The sequence below is a fragment of the Anabrus simplex genome, chromosome 7 (assembly GCF_040414725.1).
Source record: "Anabrus simplex isolate iqAnaSimp1 chromosome 7, ASM4041472v1, whole genome shotgun sequence".
In the NCBI taxonomy this organism is placed as follows: Eukaryota; Metazoa; Arthropoda; class Insecta; order Orthoptera; family Tettigoniidae; genus Anabrus; species Anabrus simplex.
The window spans coordinates 247,088,528-247,109,482 of record NC_090271.1 but is presented as its reverse complement, the minus strand read 5'-3'; the positions used below and the strand labels follow the sequence as shown (position 1 = coordinate 247,109,482).

Genomic DNA, 20,955 nt, shown 5'->3' with positions numbered 1-20,955 from the left:
GTTTATGAGATGATTGGAAGTGTAGTGTGTTGTCTGAATATGAAGAGATAGTGTTGGAACAAACTCGAACACCCAGGTCCCGAACGAGGACGATTAATTAGACGCGATTGAAATTCCGATCCCGCCGGGAATCAATTCCGTGACCTTCTGAACAGAAGGCCTCAGCGCTCGTAATTCAACCAAGAATTCGGACAAAACGAAATCATTATTGAGTTTATTTCTATAGGTCATTCCACGTTAAGAAAACAGTATTGTTCTTATGGACCCACAAGGAGTAAACACACCCCCTGTGGGACACCCATAATTCTCTCGTGATTAACGGATATTATACTGCACTTTGTAATGCATTATGAAAGATAGATAAAATGGACGAGGCATTTTTGCCTGCGAGCTATTAAAATAACAACATAACATTTTCTTTTTCATAAATACATTTGTAGGGAGGAAGCCCAATGGCGGAAACAGCCATCGCTTCGTTGCCTTCCTTCATTTACCTTCTTCTGTGTTGCTGTGGTACAAGCCTCGTGTAGTCCCTCACTCTGTGAACCGCTGGCAGCTCACTTCTGTAAAGTCGTCTATAGTATTTATTTGTGTGTGTGTGTGTGTTTTTAGGCTTTGAATCTTGTGTTGAGTGAGAGTTATGCGATAAGCCTACGTGTGTGATTTCTTTCTTTAACATTAATAATCTGATCTTTTGTAGAGTCATCTACAGTATTTATTTATTGCGTTCGTTTTCTAGCCTTTATTGCCTGAAAAAGTTATTAAATTCAATTAAATGCATCCCTCACCTCTCGAGCCCATAAAAATTATTTGTCTGTTTTCTTCTCCCCATTTGCCGTACACTTCAATACTGAAGTTTTTTATGTGCCGTAGTTTATATCTGATTCCGTACAAACCAAAGATAGCCTCTGTAAACACCCCGTCCCCTTTAGTTCACAAAATGAATTTATAGCGTAGTTTCTTCCGCTTTTGTCTGTAACTTAAATACTGAATTTCACAAATGTATGTGCTGCCATTTTCCCGTGATGATGTTGAGCAGAGATATTCGATATGGCAACCCTGTTGTCATAAGAGCGATACTGTTTTCTTAACATGGAACGAGCTATATCAGTATTAACATTCATCTTTCGTAGTAGATCAACGCAAACATAATTATTTTATTTCATTATTTTTATCAGTTTTAACATGCAAGTTGTGTAGTTTCAATCTTACCACCTGACGTTTATGGTCATTCCGCCAGGTGCGCCACTTTCAACATGTTTCGTACGGGAGAATGCGGAAGTGTCCAGTATTGTCTATAGTGTATTTGATGTCTCTCAGTTTTTTACGGGATAATAAGGAAGTGTCCAATATTGCCTATAGTGTATTATTTTGATCATACAAACATGTGGAAACAAATTTTCTTATCACATTATGGACAGAGTCAGCGCAGCCTTTAGAAGAACAAATAGCATAAAACACCTGAGAAAATTGTCATTAAAAACTGCAGTAAAATTGTTTAATGTCAAGGTTTCACCTTCACCACCTACGGAATAGAAAACATCTGGCTTTACCTAACAAAAGATCAACTGTCAAGCATAGAAAATGTTAAAGCATCATTTCTAAAGAAAGCTTTATGTGGCTCCAGGTACACTCCATCTCGATTGATGTACGTATTTGTAAGGGAAGCATTTTTCTTAGAGGAAATAATGCTAAAATTTCTACCTCCAGCCACACCCACGTACAAATCTATCATGATGGAACTTGTATCAATGAGCGAAGAAATCTGGGAAGAGTTCTGTGCCATCGAGCCCATGTTTATACAAGATTGGAAACAACCAAAATACGACCTAAGGCATGTGACGACTCTGTTTGCAATACTCAACACCCCCTATATATAAGGCCTCGTAACCGTTCTGGGAACATACTGTGACGTCGGCATAGGGAGGCAAGCTTGAACCTTTTGAGTAATAACACAGCAATGAGTTTGGCCATGTAATGCTGAAATTAGAAGGGTTTTAATTCGTTTAATGGTGCATATTGCTAGTAACGGTGTACATAATTGTACTGATGTGTTGCGTACTCAACTGTAAGGAGAAATGCGACAGTGATAACGAAGTGCATGCATTAAGTTTCCGAAAGACGAGGTTATGCGGCAGATATGTTTACGTGCAATTCCAAGTCAAGACTACAGATTTACAAATAACGCAATTGTGAGTAACTATTATTAATAAATTCTCACGCAATCATAATGAGCACAGGCCTATGACGTATTTAACTACACGCAACAGCTGGTGATATGTAGGCATATTTACTCTTCAATGATATAAGGTTATATTGCTCACAATTATGGGATACATTATTTCAACGGTATTATTTTCATTTTTATTATACACATTAAAACGTACCACCTACAAGAGCTGCTGGTGTAGGCCGATTCACCCTAGAATTACACGAATTTCGCTCACATTGATACATTATTTTACAGGTATGCCACAGACATTTAAAGTCGGTGATATTTTATGGGAAGTAACTGGTACTGATCCTCAGGAAATAACTTTTAACTACTCCTCTTCCAAGACCATGACTGTCAGAGACTGCAGTGCCGTATATCTTTCCCAATTGTCCATCATATTACCGTCATATTCTGGCAGGTGAAGAGAAGAACCAGGCAAAAAAGTGAATAGAATGAGGAGCAATAAACAGAGCCATTGAAGATAGTACATATCTCATACACAGAATTTCAATCCACAATGTTACACAGCTGAAAAAGTACAATATAAATGTTGTTACCTGATGGTTGTTGTACTGTGATGAAGTGAACGTAAGTAATTTCTGTGTACGTCGATATATCAAGGCAGCCATACTGTATAGCACATGTAAACATCTAATAGCACATGGCCTTTATTCTAAACGGGTTTTATTAAAGTATAAAATATTTCTAATGTAAATGTGGACAAAATTACTAATACAAATGCGGTATATTCTTTAGTTACAAAACATCATAGCTCCATTTACAAGGAATGAGTGTAATAATGTTTAGAAAGATTCAAGAAATATGTTAATTCTGGTTCTAGTTGGTAAACTGAATACCGAGTATGATGTCCCCCACAGTTAATTTAATAGTCACAGTTAAAACATTTCTTAGTTCATAAGGGAGTATGTGTATGATTTTCTTGTTATTTGTTCAACCTTCTGTCCGATATCTCATGTTTACACATTTATGGCCGACACCGTGGTGAAGGGATATACTGCCTGCCTCTTAACCGGAGGCCCGGGTTCGATTCTCGGCTAAGTCAGGTTTTTTACCTAAATCTGAGTGTTGGTTCGAGGTCCACTCAGCCTACGTGATTACATTTGCGAGCTATCTGACGGTGAGATAGCGACCCCGGTCTAGAAAGCCAAGAATAACGGCCGAGAGGATTCGTCCTGCCGAACACAAGACATCTCGTAATCTGCAGTCCTTCGGGCTGAGCAGAGCCAAGTCCAAGGCCTTCAGGGCTGTTGCGCCGTGCGATTTTTTACAAATTTATGAGACATAGTAGCAATTTAACATTACCACATGTCAATACTTTTAAAAGAGTAGGCTCCAGTCTGAATGGTAGTCCAATATTGGGACAGAAACTTAGATACTTTCTGGAATACATAAAACATAAAGTTCAAGACCTCAAACAGAATGACAAATTGGTAACATCGATGGTAGGTGAAATTCTCATTAAACCATACATGAACTTCAAGGGAGGAAACATGGTAGGCTCTGTGCAAATACTGCCAGTGATGCTACATCAGCCTAGATGTTAGGCCTATGCTAATATTCTACGTGCTGTTTTTCTTTCAAGATCATGCAATGCCTATTTAAATTGAAATAAGTTTGCAACATCCTGTTGTACTGTTAGCAATTCGGCCTAAGTAAGTTAACATTGCAAAATGCTGCCGTGTTTTACAACTGTTTGCTGTTTATCTTTATTGGCAGAGTCACTAAAATACATTAATAAGGACAGTGTTGTTCAATATCCTTTAAGATTGAAACGCTATGAATGAGTAAATAAATTATTCCATTGGAAAAATATATTAAAATCATGTCTGTGTTTAACCATGTTCCGCGTTTCTCCGCATTGGCATCGCCTCCTTAGTGTGGCGTCATCACGCTGTTGTTAGGCCTTATATCTAGGTGGTGTTGCAATACATGGTTTTCACCACCTATTATGCCAGAGAGTAGGTTTCCACTCTCCAGGACTAGAATGTGTGTGCGTGCGTGCGCTGTGGTGGTACATGTGACAGATACCATGCGATGTTCTGCAAGCAAATGGCCGAATCACTGACTGTGTTCTGTGCTAGAGTCAACTAACCATGTATTATCTGTTCCATGTATGTACATTGTGAAAATGTATCTAATTAATTAATTATTTCGGTAATCTCAGATTCGATGGTAATTTGGATATTGCGCCGGAATCTTGCCTCAGGTGCCGCTCTGGTGGAACTTTTTTTTTTTTTTTTTTTTTACTTTTGTGTGTTAGGTATTCCATGAAACAAAACATGGCAGCCCACGAGTAAAGCATATTCAACAAATGTTGGAGCTGTCAATATTTTGACGTTTAGGGTTTTTAAAGAGTTGCTAGTTGGAAGTGTGTGATTGTGAAGAGCGGTACTGGAAGGAAAGTGAATAGAAAAAGCATTTACCTTTGTGGAATCGTGATAACTCAGTGGGATTAGCGTACGTGGGTAATGTTATTTGTAAACAGATATTTGAATTGTAGTGGCTATATGTTTTTTCGTATATGAAAACTGTCGGTGAACAGATATCGTTGTTCATTAGTTTTTTCCTCTTATACTCTAAAATGGACTGAATTCTAAACTTACGAATTAAATATATGATAAGCAAAATGTAGGCATATAAGTTCATTTCATTTGCATGCTATTATTTTCAGGACTGAATATGCCCAATGACGACAGGTTAAAAGCTTTGCTGTCAGACTTGGGCCGCGCTACATTACGTGGAGTTCGAAAGTGTCCGAAGTGTGGTACATACAATGGCACCAGGGGTCTTAGCTGTAAAAACAAGTCTTGTGATGTGGTGTTTAAAGAAGCTGGAGAAAAGAGGAAGATGTCCACTGAAGCATGCAAACTGATAACAGGAACTACAACCCAAGTAAGTTAACGTTTGGTTAATACAGTCCTTATTTTGGTAGATAGGCCTGACTCTCTTAGTGCGGGCCCAGATTGCATATTCAGATCTGTCTCTTCTGATGTAAGCAGGAGATTCCTGACTTTTCATCTTTCCTTCCACTCTCGTGATCACTGAAACCACTCTCCCCATTTTGAGATCAGATTTTGTATCTCTTATTATTTTAAAATTTTCACGCTTTTCCTCATTTTGTAGCTGGAGAGATTTAGTATTCATGGTCTTCGGCAGGGTGTTCTTAAATATACACTGCGGTAGAAATATAGAAAGTGGCACGCAAGGTTTAAAACATAAAATATTATTTTAAATGCTGCTATTCTCACCTGAAAATGATTGTGGAAGAGGGATGTGTTCAATACGCTAGCCAGGGACCAACCCACCCGCCCCTAGAAGTACATTTGCTTTTATAACCAAAAATACTGTTTTACACGCCATACTCCATTGCTTTTATCGGTGATTGGTTCTCGTATGGAAGAGGATGACATCATTGATACCTAGGATGAGGCCGAGATTGTGTTACCAACCATTGCAAGAGAAAAAAATTATGAAGCGGCCAGGGAAGTTTGAAATGGCCTCGGCGTGAGATATAAAGATCATTTATTAGCTTTAAGGTATTTTTGCACCTCGAGGCCAATCTCTGTCATGAGAACAAAGGCTCGTAACTATGGCCGCGGCGCATACTGCCCGCACGGCAAGAAAAAACGTAATTTAGTAGCTGTAACCTATCATTTTAAATCCAGGCCAAACTCTGTCATGAGAACAGTGGCTCCCAGGGAGCCACACTCTCTTCGCGGGGCTCTTAACTATGGCTGCGGCGCATACTGCCCGCACGACAGGAAAAAACGTAATTTAGTAGCTGTAACCTATCATTTTAAATCCAGGCCAAGCTCTGTCATGAGAACAGTGGCTCCCTTCGGGAGCCACACTCCCTTCGAGAGGCTCTTAACTATGGCCGCGGCGCATACTGCCCGCACGGCAAGAAAAAACATAATTTAGTAGCTGTAACCTATCATTTTAAATCCAGGCCAAGCTCTGTCATGAGAACAGTGGCTCCCTTCGGGAGCCACACTCCCTTCGAGAGGCTCTTAACTATGGCCGCGGCGCATACTATCTGCACGGCAAGAAAAAACATAATTTAGTAGCTGTAACCTTTCATTTTAAATCCAGGCCAAGCTCTGTAAAATTGCTTATAAACTTCTTCACCTGAATGTCACAACCTCCACAAACAGCCATTGCAAACCAACAAGAAGACAGCTGTACAAGCAACAGTTGGCAGCATTGTCGTTCCTCGCAGCGCTCCCTCTAAGCGCTTCTAGTGCGACAGTAAACTCGCTTGCGCCACCTGGTGGTGGCTCGTGTTACTAATCCTTGCGTGCCGCTTTCTATAGTTATGCCATACACTGCTTGAAAAAAAAAAAGTTAAGCACACAGAAGTGGTTGAAAGTGAATGAAACTACATGTGCTGAAAGACCATGTGCCTTTATTGAACTGATTACAATATGGGGTGTAAGAGACAAGGCCGTTGGCAGTTACAGGTGGAATGTTAGCGCCAGGTCAGTAGGCTCTCTGGCAGCAATGCTGCCCTTATACGGTTTGGAATGTTGTCAAACAGTCTTTGAATCTTCTCCTGATGCAAGTTCATTCTCAGTTGTTGCAGCTGTCCCTCCATATCCTGCAGGTTGGTACCAGGATGGAGTCTCCTTCCTGTGTCATCCCACACGTGTTCAGTGACAGAGAGGGTCAATGACCTAGCTTTTAGGCCCCTTTAAACAACAAGCATCATTGTCACGAATGATAGAGAGGTCCGGGGTTCTTGCTGGCCAGGGAAGGACCTCAACATGCTTTAGGTAGTCCATAGACATACGTGCTGTGTGTGGATGTCCATTATCTTGTTGGAACATTGTCCCAAGGTGCTGTACCATAAGGAGTAGGATGTGCGGACACAGAATATCTGTGACGTATCGTTGTGCCATCAAAGTCTGTCAAAGCAATATTAGAGGTGACCTGAACACACATCCTATGGCTCCCCAGCCCATGATGTCAGGGATTACGCCTGTGTGTCTTTCTACAATAGTGGCAGGATCTGCCCTCTGCTCTCCACCCTGCCAAACCTGCACACGACGGTCATCGGAGGTTATGGAGAAACTGTACTCATCACTGAACATGATGTGACGCCAGTCGTCCTCTGTCCATGCCTTGCGGGCAAGGCACCACTCCAAACGCAGGCATTGGTGTTCTGGTGTCAACGGCAACCGACGCATGGGTTGGTAGGAGAGCAATCTGGCAGATGCGAGTCGTTAAGACACTGTGCGGGAACTCACAGGATGTTGCAGAGTCTCTAGTACATGTTCGCAGATGGCGGGTGCCGAAGTTATGGGATCCCGCAATGCTTGGTGCACCGTACGACGATCCTCCTTCGGGGTGGTGTTTCTTGGTCGATCCGAACCAGCACGACGTGATTGGGTGCCCTCTTGTACCCATTGAGTCCATTATCGGGCCACTATGACATCTAATGGCCCACATGCCTGGCAATTGCACGATACGACCAACCAGCCTCATGCAGTCCCACATTGTGGCCTCTGTCGAATGCTGTAATTTGGTGGATAGGCTGTCTAACGCGTCTTTGAGGAACCGCGGGTGCTTCATACTGTATGTAGTCCTCTCTGCATGTCTTGTTTAACTGCCTGACTCATAGCAGTTGACTGGTAACAGCTTATCAACAACAGGACGGTGCCATCACAAATGCACTCTGGTGGGCGATCTACACATTACAGATCCTTGTAAATCTAATCATTTACTCACACATCAGTGGTATGCGTGTATACCGAAATGGCATAATATTGGACCGCTCCTTCTGGGTGCTTAACTTTTTTGTCAGGCAGTGTATTAGACTATAACGCATTATAAATGGCACGGCTTGGCATTTTATAAATAAGACATTGAAATGCGAACTGTGGACGCTCTAATGAACTCTCAGCTTTGTATGATGCTCTGTCTTTTAGTACTAATAAGGAAGTACAGTGGAACCTTAGATTGCGAGCATAATTCGTTCCGGCAACATGCTTGTAATCCAAAGCTCTCGTATATCAAAGCAAGTTTTTCCATAAGAAATAATTGAAACGCGGATGATTAGTCCGAAACACAAAAGTATTTATTCGCATACCATTTCTAAAACAAAATACAACGTAAAACAAATTTAAGTGCACTTTTCCTTACAATAGAATCATTGTTGGTGTGAGGGAGATGAGAGGTGACATGTGAAGAGTTACTGTGTAGCATGAATTTCACTAACGGAATCACTGCCATCTGTTGGCTCACTGGAATTGTTTTCTTTCCGTGCAACTTTAATGAGGAACCTATCCAATGACTGCTGCTTTTGCCACTTTTTGAGGATTTCATGAAAATGTGATACTGCATTGTCATTGAACTGATTCATCGCTCGCACTGCTACATCTTTATTCGGGTGGTGTTTTTCTACAAAATTTTGCACCGTTTTCCACATTTTGCACTTCTCGCGAATCTTAGTTGAAGTGAGAGATTTCTTTGACTTTTTCTCCTATTCCTCGAACGAGATCTCCATAACCTCCTCCTGTTGTTCACGATGCAGGTCCATCAGTTCGTTGGTGGTGAGTTCCTCGCAATGTTCTTCCACCAGCTCTTGAATGTCCACGTCATTCACCTCCAGCTTCATGGTCTTCCCCAAGGACACAATTTCATCGAGAATCGGCGGCTCATTGTCACCAACAATCCCCTCAAAGTCACCTTCAAGGACACAGTCAGGTCACAGCTTTCCCCAAGCGGAAGTGAGTGTTCTCTTGGTGACTCCATCCCAGGCTTTATCGATCTTCAGGCAGTTCAGGATGGGGAAATGATTTCTCCAAAACTCTCGGTGGGTAAGGTTTGTTTCTTTGGTCACTTCGAAGCATCGCTGAAATAGTGCTTTGGTGTATAGCTTCTTGAAGTTCGAAATGACTTGGTGATTCATAGGCTGGAGCAGTGAATTCCTCCATTAAGTCGGCCTCAAGGCCTGGAGGATGAGGAGGATCATTGTCCATAACCAGCAAGACTGTGAGCGGCAGATTATTTTCTGAAAGGTATTCCTTCACTACAGGACCAAAGACCTCGTTCATCCATTCAACAAACGAACAGAGGAGGGGAAAACGTAGGCCCATGTGGCGCTCGTATTGCGGAACCTCACTCGCTTATCAAGTTACAATTTATTTAAAATGTTTGCTCGTTTTGCAAAACACTCGTAGACCAAGTTACTCGCATTCCAAAGTTTCACTGTAATCACTTAGCTTAATTAAAAAAATTGGTGAATGAGTGATGCAGTTAGTGGAATAAACGAGTTGTGTTGGTGTTTGTTAGTAGAAATTAGGATTATTGATTTATAACATTTACGTTGAGTACTTCTGTTGGTGTTTGGTAGATTTCGACCAACGGGACTCGAACCGGCTAACCTCGGTGTTAGAACGTTTTAGACTTCAGCGCCTTAACGATCATGGCCACCAGGCGGGCTAATTGCATAAATATGATTGTAAATAAAGGGTACAGATCTCTGCACATGGTTATGAGTAGGGGGCGGATTTCTATTACAAGTCATATTTGTTCCCTTAACATTATATCTTATAGTCTTGTATTTTCAACACGTTTCCAAGCATGATAATCAAAATTAAACAGGTTTTATTGGGTATATAAATGCATATTTAGGCTTTCTTAATTTTTATGGCATATTTTGAACGAAATATCATTATAATGGCATATTTTGGTCATTTTCATTTGAATTTGGTTTTATAAAAATCAGAATAAGCTCTAGAAATTATTTTTCAGGATAGACTGGAATATACTACTGAAGAACCATTCTGAAGTACTGTAGTGTATGGAATGTTTCTAACAGGTAGGAGCTAGTGTTTGCTAGCTGGGCCAATTCCTGGAAACCAGGCTATTATTTACATGGAAGCAGAGGTAATTCTGCAGTTATTTATCGTTGTTCTTATCTCTCTCTCTCCTTTGCCCTTCCCTCTTCCACCTTCAACACACTGAATGACCTTGGTCATTAGGAGCTTCAGTCATTCAGTTCCTTTCAGTATGCCTGAAACGAAAGTCTCAATTTATGGGACGTTGCGAAGTTTTGTTTGCGAGTTTGGTGAAAACATATTCAGTACGGATGGAGTGATATTATTCTGTAAATTGTGTGAGGTTAAAATTATTGCCGAAAAACGCTTCACTGTGCAACAACACTGTAATACTGTAAAACATAAGAATTGTGTAACTAGATATTCTGCACTTGAAAATAGGCAACGACTGCTATTCAAAACCCTGACATCAAGTTCACAATTTTCACAAGATCTCTGCAAGATGATGGTTTAGTCTAATATTCCTTTAAAGAAACTTAACAGTCGAAGCTTCAGACAGTTTCTTGAAAAATATACAAAGCATCCTGTTCCCAGCGAATCTACTCTCAGGAAGGACTATCTGACCCCTTGTTATGAAGAGGTGTTGGATATAATAAGGCGTGGCATGGGAGACAGTAAGATATGGGTTTCAATAGACGAGATCACAGATGTGGATGGAAGATTTGTAACAAATGTGATTGTTGGCACGCTGAAGGAAGGCCGGCCTGGAGATATGTTCCTCCTGACATGTGAAGTGCTAGAGAAGACAAACCATTCCACCATTGCAGTTCTCTTTGACAATTCAATGAATCTGTTGTGGCCAGACGGGGCAAAGAGAGACCATATTTTTCTATTTGTAACTGATGCTGCTCCGTATATGGTGAAGGCAGCCAAGGGACTTAAAATGCTATACCTGAAAATGATACATGTGACATGTCTTGCACATGCCTTGCATAGGGCAGCTGAAGAAGTTAGAAGTAGCTACCCTGAAGTTGATAAATTAATATCGAAGTGTAAGAAAGTGTTTGTTAAAACTCCCCTTCGCGTTCAGAAATTTCAAGGAGAAGCACCTTCACTACCCCTACCTCCCTAGCCAGTTATAACGCGATGGGGGACTTGGCTTGATACCGCAGTGTACTATTGCAACAACTTAGCTGTCGTGGAGAAGATCGTGAAGTCTTTTGATCCTGCAGAATCGTCCTCCATAAAAACCACTCAAGATTTATTTTCAAGCACTATATTAAAAGCAGACCTGGCTTACATAAAGTCCAATTTTAATTCTTTATGTGGAGCAATTATGCAACTGGAAGTTTCAGGTGCAGAACTAAGCAATGCACTGGATGTTGTAAAGTGCATTGAACAGGACTTAAGGCATGCGAAAGGAACAATAGTATCTAGGGTGTTTAGAAAAAGTACTGGAAAAAAAAATAGCGGACTTGTGTACCTGCGTGGAATAAGTGACATTCTTTGTGGAAACCCTTCATCTGCAGATTTCCAGGAATTTTCTCCAAGTGATTTAACTCCAAGTACTCTGCCGTTTTACGTGTGATGTCGAAATAAGTTTTTCTCGCTACAAGACAATACTCATCGACAACAGGTGGGGATTCTCATTCAACAATCTTAAGATGCATGTGGTCATAAATTGCAACAATTCTGATAATAGAGACTAGATCAGGTATGAAAGTTTCATTCAAATAAAATATGTTTTGTGTATAAATTAAAACTGATTGAATATTGAACAGTGAAAGTAACTGTAGTGTTTATATCTTCCACAGAGTCCATCCTTGCCTAGGAGTATGCAGAGTAACCTTAATGAGTTCATGAAATATTCATAATTTTAGTTGATTTTGGGTTAAAGATTTCGAAGAATTAAAACTTTTTAAACTCTAAATTATTTGCAGCTTGTAGCAATCGTAATAAAAGTGTTTCTATGTAACGTAGATGCTATACATTAAGTCATAGTTTGAATTTTATATGTCATATTTTTATGTTTTTTAGGTCATAAATGCATACATATTTCATACATTTTTAGGTCATAGAAATCTGCCCCCTAGTTATGAGGGTATTTAGGGGTTGTAGTAAGGATGTAAAGGAGAGGGCATATAAGTCTCTGGTAAGACCCCAACTAGAGTATGGTTCCAGTGTATGGGACCCTCATCAGGATTACTTCATTCAAGAAATGGAAAAAATCCAAAGAAAAGCAGCTCGATTTGTTCTGCGTGATTTTCGACAAAAGAGTAGCGTTACAAAAATGTTGCAAAGTTTGGGCTGGGAAGACTTGGGAGAAAGGAGACGAGCTGCTCTACTAAGTGGTATGTTCTGAGGTGTCAGCGGAGAGATGGCGTTGAATGACATCAGTAGACGAATAAGTTTGAGTGGTATCTTTGAAAGTAGGAAAGATCACAATATGAAGATAAAATTGGAATTCAAGAGGACAAATTGGGGCAAATATTTGTTTATAGAAAGGGGAGTTAGGAATTGGGATAACTTACCAAGGGAGATGTTCAATAAATTTCCAATTTCTTTACAATCATTTAAGAAAAGGCTAGGAATCTGCCACCTGGGCGATTGTCCTAAATGCAGATCATTAGTGATTTATAGAGGTTAGGTTTACTTTGTTAGGTATCTGGGATGGGAAAAATAGGATTGGTTCGACCTCTCAAGGGCATTTTAGAACTGCTGCCAACAGGTGATGAGGCTACTCCTAGCATGGAGTACAGACGCCTTCTGTACTTGGCCCTAACCTGGGGAGAGACACTGCTTGATGGGTTCCAGTGTCATTTCCTACACTGAAGGGACCATCACCCCACCTAAGAAAACTCATCCACTCGAAGCCATTGTTCCTCTTGGTGGGGGTCGAGTTATTTCTCGCCGCCCAACACTTGGCGCAGAGAGGCTGGCTGTACGGTCTACATTATTACTGTAGCAGACTGAACTGGCCAGACAAAGGACATCTGAATCAGAAAGTCATGGTACCAACTAGAGGGAAAAAAATTCTAGTCATGGTGCTGAAACCAGCTGAGAACGTTATTGAGAAACTAAAATATTAGATGGAATAAGTGAACCATGTGACCTTCCTCCAGAGGGGAGGCCCTTGTGTCCCATTGAAGCAGGTAACCGAGCGTTAGGCGCTACCATATGAAAGGGGTGTCTGTCTAGAGACTAGACTAACAAATGGTTCAACGAAAGTGGGGTTGCAGCCTTCTGGAAGTTGCAAGGATGGTAGTCTGATTGATTGACTGATATAGCCTTGTAATAATATTTAACATGGTTTAGTTATGGTAATACTGCTATGCAGCTAAAAGCAACGGGAGACTGCAGCCATAACTAACTCCCGAGGATAAGCAGCTCTCTCTGTATGAATGGCTAAAAAAACAACCAGACTAATTTTTTTTCAACTCCGTGTGGTCTTGGTAACAGCAACTCTGGGAGGAAGATGTAACATGTTTCCCCCTCCATTCATCCTCCAACTCACTCTGATGTGGAACCAACAGTCTCGCTTTAGCAGCCGTTTTAAGAAACTTGTGTACCTGAGTTCCATCGGAGAGATGGTGAGTGTGAAAATTGAGCAGCTTGTTGATGTGAAATTCCTCATAAAACTTGGAAAGTCTTCTACAGAAACTTTCAATTTGGTACGGTAAGCAAAATTTATAGTGATCATTGTTTATTTCGTACTCAAGTTTTTGACTGGTTCGAAAAATTGAAAGAAGTAAGAGAAGTGGTTGAAGAGGACCCGGCCGCCCTTGATCAACAAGATTGGACATAAACATCATAAAAGTTTATGAAATGGCCTTGACACGGAAACATACAGAATTTACATAATGATCTTGATATTCCCATAGGAAACTTGAAATATTTGTCCTGAGTGAGTAAATTCATAATTCATATGTAAATGGAATACATTTTCCAGCTAACTCGGTCTTGGTTACCAGCGTTTTGCCCCTGTGTTCCAATTTGGGTTCATCAGTTGGTAACTAGCACACCTATTAAGATGCATGGCTAGGGGATATATTGGAGGCCACTGCGTAGGCTACTTGGAGCCACCGGCAGTGCCAATGCACTATGAGAGACTTGGTCTCTTTTACAAAAATTGATGCCTGCTAGGCCATCAGATGATACAGATATTGATTCCGATAGGGAACCTGAAATACTTGTCCTGAATGTGTGAATTCATAATTCCTATATAAATGGAATACATTTTCCAGCTAAGTCATTCTTGGTTGGCAGCAGTTTTCCCCAGTGTGCCAATTTGGGCTCATAAGTTGGTGCTGGCAAGACCTAGGGTGCTGTTCATAGTCGTGTTTAGTCTGGACTAACGCGAATTAAGGGGGATAAGATGTGTTAAATATGACCGATTATCTTTCTGAACTACGTCGATAACAGTTTTATGAATAGTTTTACGAATACCAATGCAGGAGATCTGATAGCAGTTGTACGTCGTAACCTATGTGAGCATGCAAAAAATAGGCCACTAGACTCTTACCCCACTATGTAAAGTTTCCTGCTGAAGAAGAAGAAAGATGAGCAATGAGAAAGTTTCACGATATTTCTCAGTTTCCTCAAATAATTATGTGAATTGTATTAACTGCAGTAATACCCTGTATAACATGAGTAAGTCAGCTAGCGTGGTGGCTGTGATCATTATGGCGTTGAGTTTGTATTATGGTTTGCCATCGCGGTTAGCCGGCTCGAGTCCCGTTGGTTGAAAATATTTTTACTATCAGAATGTTGGCCGGCAGGATAGGGGAGGTGGTGGTATACAGATTGCGTGCCAAAAGCCTGGATTGAATTTCAAACCTTTCCGCATTGCTCATATGGAGTGATGGCATATGACACTGTGATGGTAATTTGTTTGTCGGATGGAAACGTAAAGGCTTGAGCAGACCCCTCCATGCTATTTGACAGGAGAAGGCTATGTGCCGGCACCGGGTTTCACCCTATCAGTTGTAATCATCATTATAAATTCGTTCTAGGTCATTGGGACCATTGAATTTTTTTAAAAAAAAGACTTTTTTGCTATTTGCTTTACGTTGCATCGACGCAGACAGGTCTTATGGCGACGATGCAATAGGAAAGGCCTATGAGTGGGAAGGAAGCGGCCGTGGCCTTTGTTAAGGTACAGCCCCAGCATTTGCCTGGTGAGAAAATGGGAAACCACGGAAAACCATCTTGGGCTGCCGTCAGTGGGGTTCGAACCTACTATCTTCCGGACGCAAGCTCACACCCGCACGGCCAACTCGCCCGGTGGGCGGGGGGGACCATTGATGGAACACACATTCGGATTAAAAGTCCTGCAGGGGAAGACGGACAAATTTATATTAACAGAAAAGGATGGTTTTCTTTAAATGTTCAGGAAATAAAATTAATAAATCAAACCACACACCATGGCAAAGCACCCCCAAAGGCCTTGACATACCAAGCGACTGTAGATAAGAAATCTCCGAAATATAATTACCTTGTTTTTAATCAGCTAGCTTTAACAACTGATGTGATTATTGTCCATTAGATCATCTTAATTTTCTGCCTGTCACATTAATACCACTAGCACATTTGCAATATCAGCGCGTTATCTGTTATATAGACACACAGTCATATGTAGGTCCCTGTCCGGGTACGGAATTTTATCCAATCAGTCATGATATTATCCAAAGCTATTAAAGTTTTATTTTATAAACTTATAAATAATAATGAAATGTAAAATCATCAGTAACTGGGAAGATAATATTAGCGTAATTATGTTTACAAGAAATTGAAAAAATGTATCTTCTTTATATTCAAATTTGTGGAAGTATATTTTATTTTCCACCACTGGTGATCTCTTCACCATGCATGAAAAGAGGAATAATGTTTCCTCTCGGCTCCAGTTGGTTTCCCAACTCTTCTTTTCGACGTCCATTATCAGTCAGATCTGCACGTATGAATATGAAACAAATGCGAGTTATTATTGACGTCTTGAAACACTATCAACAAGATCTCCATTGCGCTAGCTCGAACGATATATCAAGTCGGCCACGCTCCGTTTTGCGAATTCCGCACATGCTTACAAATAATTTGCAACGCTTGGCAGCAATGTGCGAGGATCATCTCCAGACTATCTGAGTACGCACATAATACAAGTCTGTGAGTAACATGTTCTTGGTATTTAGTTAGTTCCTCCTTAGTCCGGATTAACTTTAATTCGGACTAAAGCAGGACTAGTGAATATTTATGAATAGTATCCCTAGTGTTTACAGTGCATTATGTCTTTTGTTATTGGCTAGAGCAATTTTGTTACTTCCATTGATCTGTCTCAGTCTTATCCTTGGCTTTGACAATATGGAAGTGACTGAGGTATGAGCGATGCTAATAATGCCATTTCCTATGTTGCCAGTCCTTGCTATGAATGGTTTGGAAATACCATTCATGAGGTCAGTTGGTGCATGCATTTCAGTGGGCTTGGCAGACTGATATGTTTGTAATATCAACTTCTCTCTTACAAGGGAACATTGGCAATGGTAAAGCCGCCGATCGTGATGAAATTTGTCAAACGTGGGATGAGTACCGCGTCCTACCTACGATTAAATTATTATTTACTTCTAAAATGCCTAACGTATTGAAGAATATTTACAAGTGTTAATACTGTGGATGCAAAATGTTTACAGTACAAAAATATTGAATAAAACAGAACTTATGCTAAAATCACTTTGAAAAATTGAAACGTTCGTTGTTCAAGCTTTTTATCAATAAGATCCATTTCAGTGTCAGACATAGATTATTTTTTAAAAAACAATGTGTGACAATTACTTTTAGACAAACGTTTCAAATTTTCAGAGTGATTTTAGCATAAGTTCTGTTTTATTCAATATTTTTGTACTGTAAACATTTTGCATCCACAGTATTAACACTTGTAAATATTCTTCAATATGTTTTATGTGAATTATTATGACTCCTTAGACCATGTGTGTTTTAAGATTGATTGAGGCTGATATTGCCCAATAAACAGTGGGCGAAACATGTACCCTTCAAATTTCTGGTAATTTCCATGTGTATTTAACCACACAATAGTGGAATAAATTGTATTAAATAGGTGGTATTAAAATTACTCCTTGTATAAACTTTGTGATCAACTCGCCCGATGCAAACATTTTCATAAACATTTCCAAAAATGTAAACTGACTAATACAATGTGAAAATTGCAAAGGAGAGATATGAGGAAGGCTGATATAGTACGCAAAGTGTAGCACCGGTTCTCTTCGACAGCTAAGCAGACGGGCAGGCGCGGGGAGAAGGGAAATGTGCGGTGGCAAACCAGAAGGAGGTGTGTAGGGGAGGAGTTGCAGAGGTGTGGCACAAAGCAGACAGTGTGGCGGCTAAGCATTGGCCAGCAGGTATTCATCGCTGTTCGTGCGGAACTTGAAATGTCGCAACTTTTAGGCCCCTTAGATAACACCCTACTGAATGTCTGCACCCAAAATTGATGCTGACATAATTTTTACATGTACCTCAATGTGTTTTCCAAGTTTCATTGCGATCGGCGACTTAACCATTGCCAATGTTTCCTTGTTAGTGAGGAAAGCTACGGGAAACTATCTCATTTTTCATTTCCTCGGTAAGCCTCTTCAGTGATGCCTAGGCTATCTATGACAGCTAATGGTGGAGCTGTTGAGGATCGAACCAGCCTTCGGGTTGAGGACTGAACAAACAAACGAAGGCCTACATATATACACGTACATACCAGGTGTACACAATCACAAAGAATGGGTACCGTCCACCTAATCAGTACTTTATTATATTTTGTTACTATGTAGTACCGGTTTCGACCTTCACAGAGGTCATAAGATCTAAAGCTAACTTAACATATAATTTAAAAACATTACTAAATCTAATGAAGAATGTCACATGATTTGAGTGATAACATTAAATGTACAATAGATAAAATATACAATGATATAATAATAATATTTTATTGCAGCCAATGGCCAAAAGATATTTACATTAATACACAACATTAGTCATCTCTGCAGAAGGCTATCATCGATTCGCTCCGACAAGTACAAATCATGGCATGATATCGTTCACAGCTCTTACTACAACGTTCACATACACAGTCCGTGTCTGGTTGATGGAATTTCTTTGTTTTACACAGCTTATAATGAAATCCGTGTATTGCAAAGCGTGTAATCATGTGTCTGAGCTCATATCCTCCTGCTTGCCAGTCTTTGTAAACCTACCACTACCAACTACACCAACATATCTACAGTTCATAGAGAAATTACGAGCAAAGAAGAGAGACATATGGAGCGAATTTTACTCACGGACGCAATGGTTTACAAATATACAATGATATAATGTGTCCTTAATTTAAAAAACAAGCGTTGATATTCTATGACATAACCGTATATGTTACATAAAATTCTGGTGTACTGTTCGTGATAAACAGATAATTTGGTGAAATACAATTTCTACACTTAAAATGCTTATAGCATTCTTGAGGTACACTTTGAAGTTTAATTCATATTGGTGAATCGTTGCATATGTTCATTGGTATGTTTGTACTAAGCATTCTAGAATATTCCAAGATATGGATGTGATAAGAACTAATAACACATAGTACATTAAAATGCAATATTTTTATAACATAAAACATTCACAGTATTCTTGTGGTACGCTTTTGAGTTATATTAATGTTGGTAAAGCATTATATGCGTTCACAGGTATGTTCGTACCAAGCATTCTAGAATGTTCAACAATGTGAATTGTTTATCTTGTTAGTTCATATAGTAGAGAATGTTGGATGATTTACATCAAAATATTGTGGTGTGTCATTAGTTTCTTTGGTACTAATCTCGTTATAAGATATTGAGTAGGTGCAGATGCTCCCTCTTTGTAGTTTTGTTGTTGGACATGCTGGTAATCTGCGAGAACAGAGAAGAAAATGAAGCATAAGAATTTTGTCAATCGAATGTCTACTGAACGTGTGGAATAAGTGCTTACTTACATAGTGCTGTTGACTGGTTGAATGTGTACAGTTAGGGAGCACATCGTGTACTGCTTCGTGTGCGTCTAGGGCTGGTACTTACGGTAACGGAGAGGGGAACTGGAGGGGCATGAGGGGTATTGATTGGGGAAGGTAAGGTAGAGGTGGTAGAGAGGAGAAGTGGAGGTGCAATGGGGGAATGATTGGGGAAGGTGAGGTAGAGCTGGGCGTGTCTTCGGGAAGTTCCTTGATATGTATTGGATTCTGTTTCTTAACTATTTTTATGTAGGTGTTTTTTAAAATCGAGATGACTGTATTTCATTTAAGTTAAAATTTGGTTTTGCATATTGATCTATAGTAATGTAAAATTGTTCTGTTATATCTTTTATCCGTTACAATGACCACATTAACGCCTTAAAGCATAATCATGTTAGCTTCCTCCTGGGTAAAATATTTCAGAGGTAAAATAGCCCCCATTCAGATCTGCAGGAAGGGGCTATATGGGAGGGGCAATCATCAGGATGATGAATACTGACTTTCTGTGAGTCAGAGCATGGAATGTTAGAAGTTTGAGTCATCGTAGGTTGGGGAATCTGAAAAGGGAAATGAATAGACTAACGTTAGATGTAGATGGTATAAGTGAAGAACATTGGCAGGGAGAGCAGGATTTTTGGTCAGTCGACTACTGAATCATAAACACAGAATCAGACAGGGGAAATGGAGGAGTTGGTTTAATAATGAATAAGGAAATACGGCAGTGGGTAAGCTACTGTGGGTAGCAGAGTGAAGAGATTATTCTTGTCATGATAGTCACCAAGCCAATTTCCACCACAGTACTGCAGAGCTGTAAGCCTACTAGTTCAGCAGGTGATGAAAAAGTTAAAACAGTGTATAAAGAGATGGAAGATTTAATACAATATGTAAAAGGAGATGAGAATCTAATTGTGATAGGAGATTGGACTGCAGTGCTAGGCCAAGGAAAAGAAGGTAATGTAGTGTGAGAATTTGGACTGGGATGAAGGAATGAGGGAGGAAGTTGGCTGGTAGAATTCTGTACCAGTCATAAATTAGCCCTTGCTAATATTTGGTTCGAGCACCACAAACGACGATTATATAAGTGGACAAGACCTGGAGACACTGGAAGGTATCAAATAGACTTCATTATGATTAGGCAGAATTTCACAAACCAGGTGTTGGATTGGAAGACCTTCCCAGGAGCAAACGCGAACTCTGACCACAAGTTGATGGTCATAAAATACCATCAGAAGTTGAAGAAATTAAAGAAAGGAAGAAATGTAAGAAGATGGGGTCTAGACAAGTTGAAGGAAAATAGAATGAAGGATTGTTTCGAGGAACATGTTGCACAAGGACTAAATGAAAAGGCTGAAGGAAACACAATAGATGAAGAGTGGAGTCGTGAAGAAAGGTTAGATCGAGTAAGAATCAGTGGATAACTGAGGAGATACTAGACCTGATTGACAAGTGGCTAAAGTATAAGAATGTAATAAATGAGGAGGGCAGAAAGGAATACAGGTGGTCAGTGAATGAAGTAGACAAAGTGCAGGACAACAAAGGAAGATTGGCTGAAAGAGAAGTGCAAGGATGTTGAAGGTTGCATGGCTGTAGGAAAAGTAGATATTGGATATAAGAAAATCAAGGAAGCCTTTGGAGAATTAGGTGTATGACTATTAAGTGCTCAGATGGATACTCCCAGGGAAAGAAGACAAGGCAGAAGAAGGCAGGAACATATTCAACAATTGTATCAAGGGAAAGAGTTAGATGATGAGGTTCTTGAAGAAGAAGAAGAAGAGGCTGTCGATGCTGATGAAATGGGTGACCCAGTTTTGAGGTCACAATTTGACAGACCTAAATATTGTCAAGTCATCTTGAATTGATGACATATCCTCAAAATTACTGACTGCCTTCGGAGAAATCAATGTTGT

The 20,955-nt window shown here is 40.1% G+C and overlaps 1 protein-coding gene across 4 annotated transcripts in view; it reads left to right on the top strand.

The window, feature by feature from the left end:
- The first annotated feature begins 4,522 nt into the window (after nt 1–4,522).
- Nucleotides 4,523–20,955, top strand: part of LOC136877532 (uncharacterized protein C2orf42) — a 227,010-nt gene continuing 210,577 nt past the window's right edge. For 3 of the 4 annotated variants that reach the window (XM_067151653.2, XM_067151652.2, XM_067151654.2), the window contains exons 1-2: nt 4,523–4,701; nt 4,908–5,128. In XM_067151653.2, coding sequence (XP_067007754.1) covers nt 4,916–5,128 — 213 coding nt within the window. In that variant the 5' untranslated portion in view covers nt 4,523–4,701; nt 4,908–4,915. The remainder of the gene's footprint in view (nt 4,702–4,907; nt 5,129–20,955) is intronic. The other variant, XM_068228673.1, reaches the window with a different exon arrangement.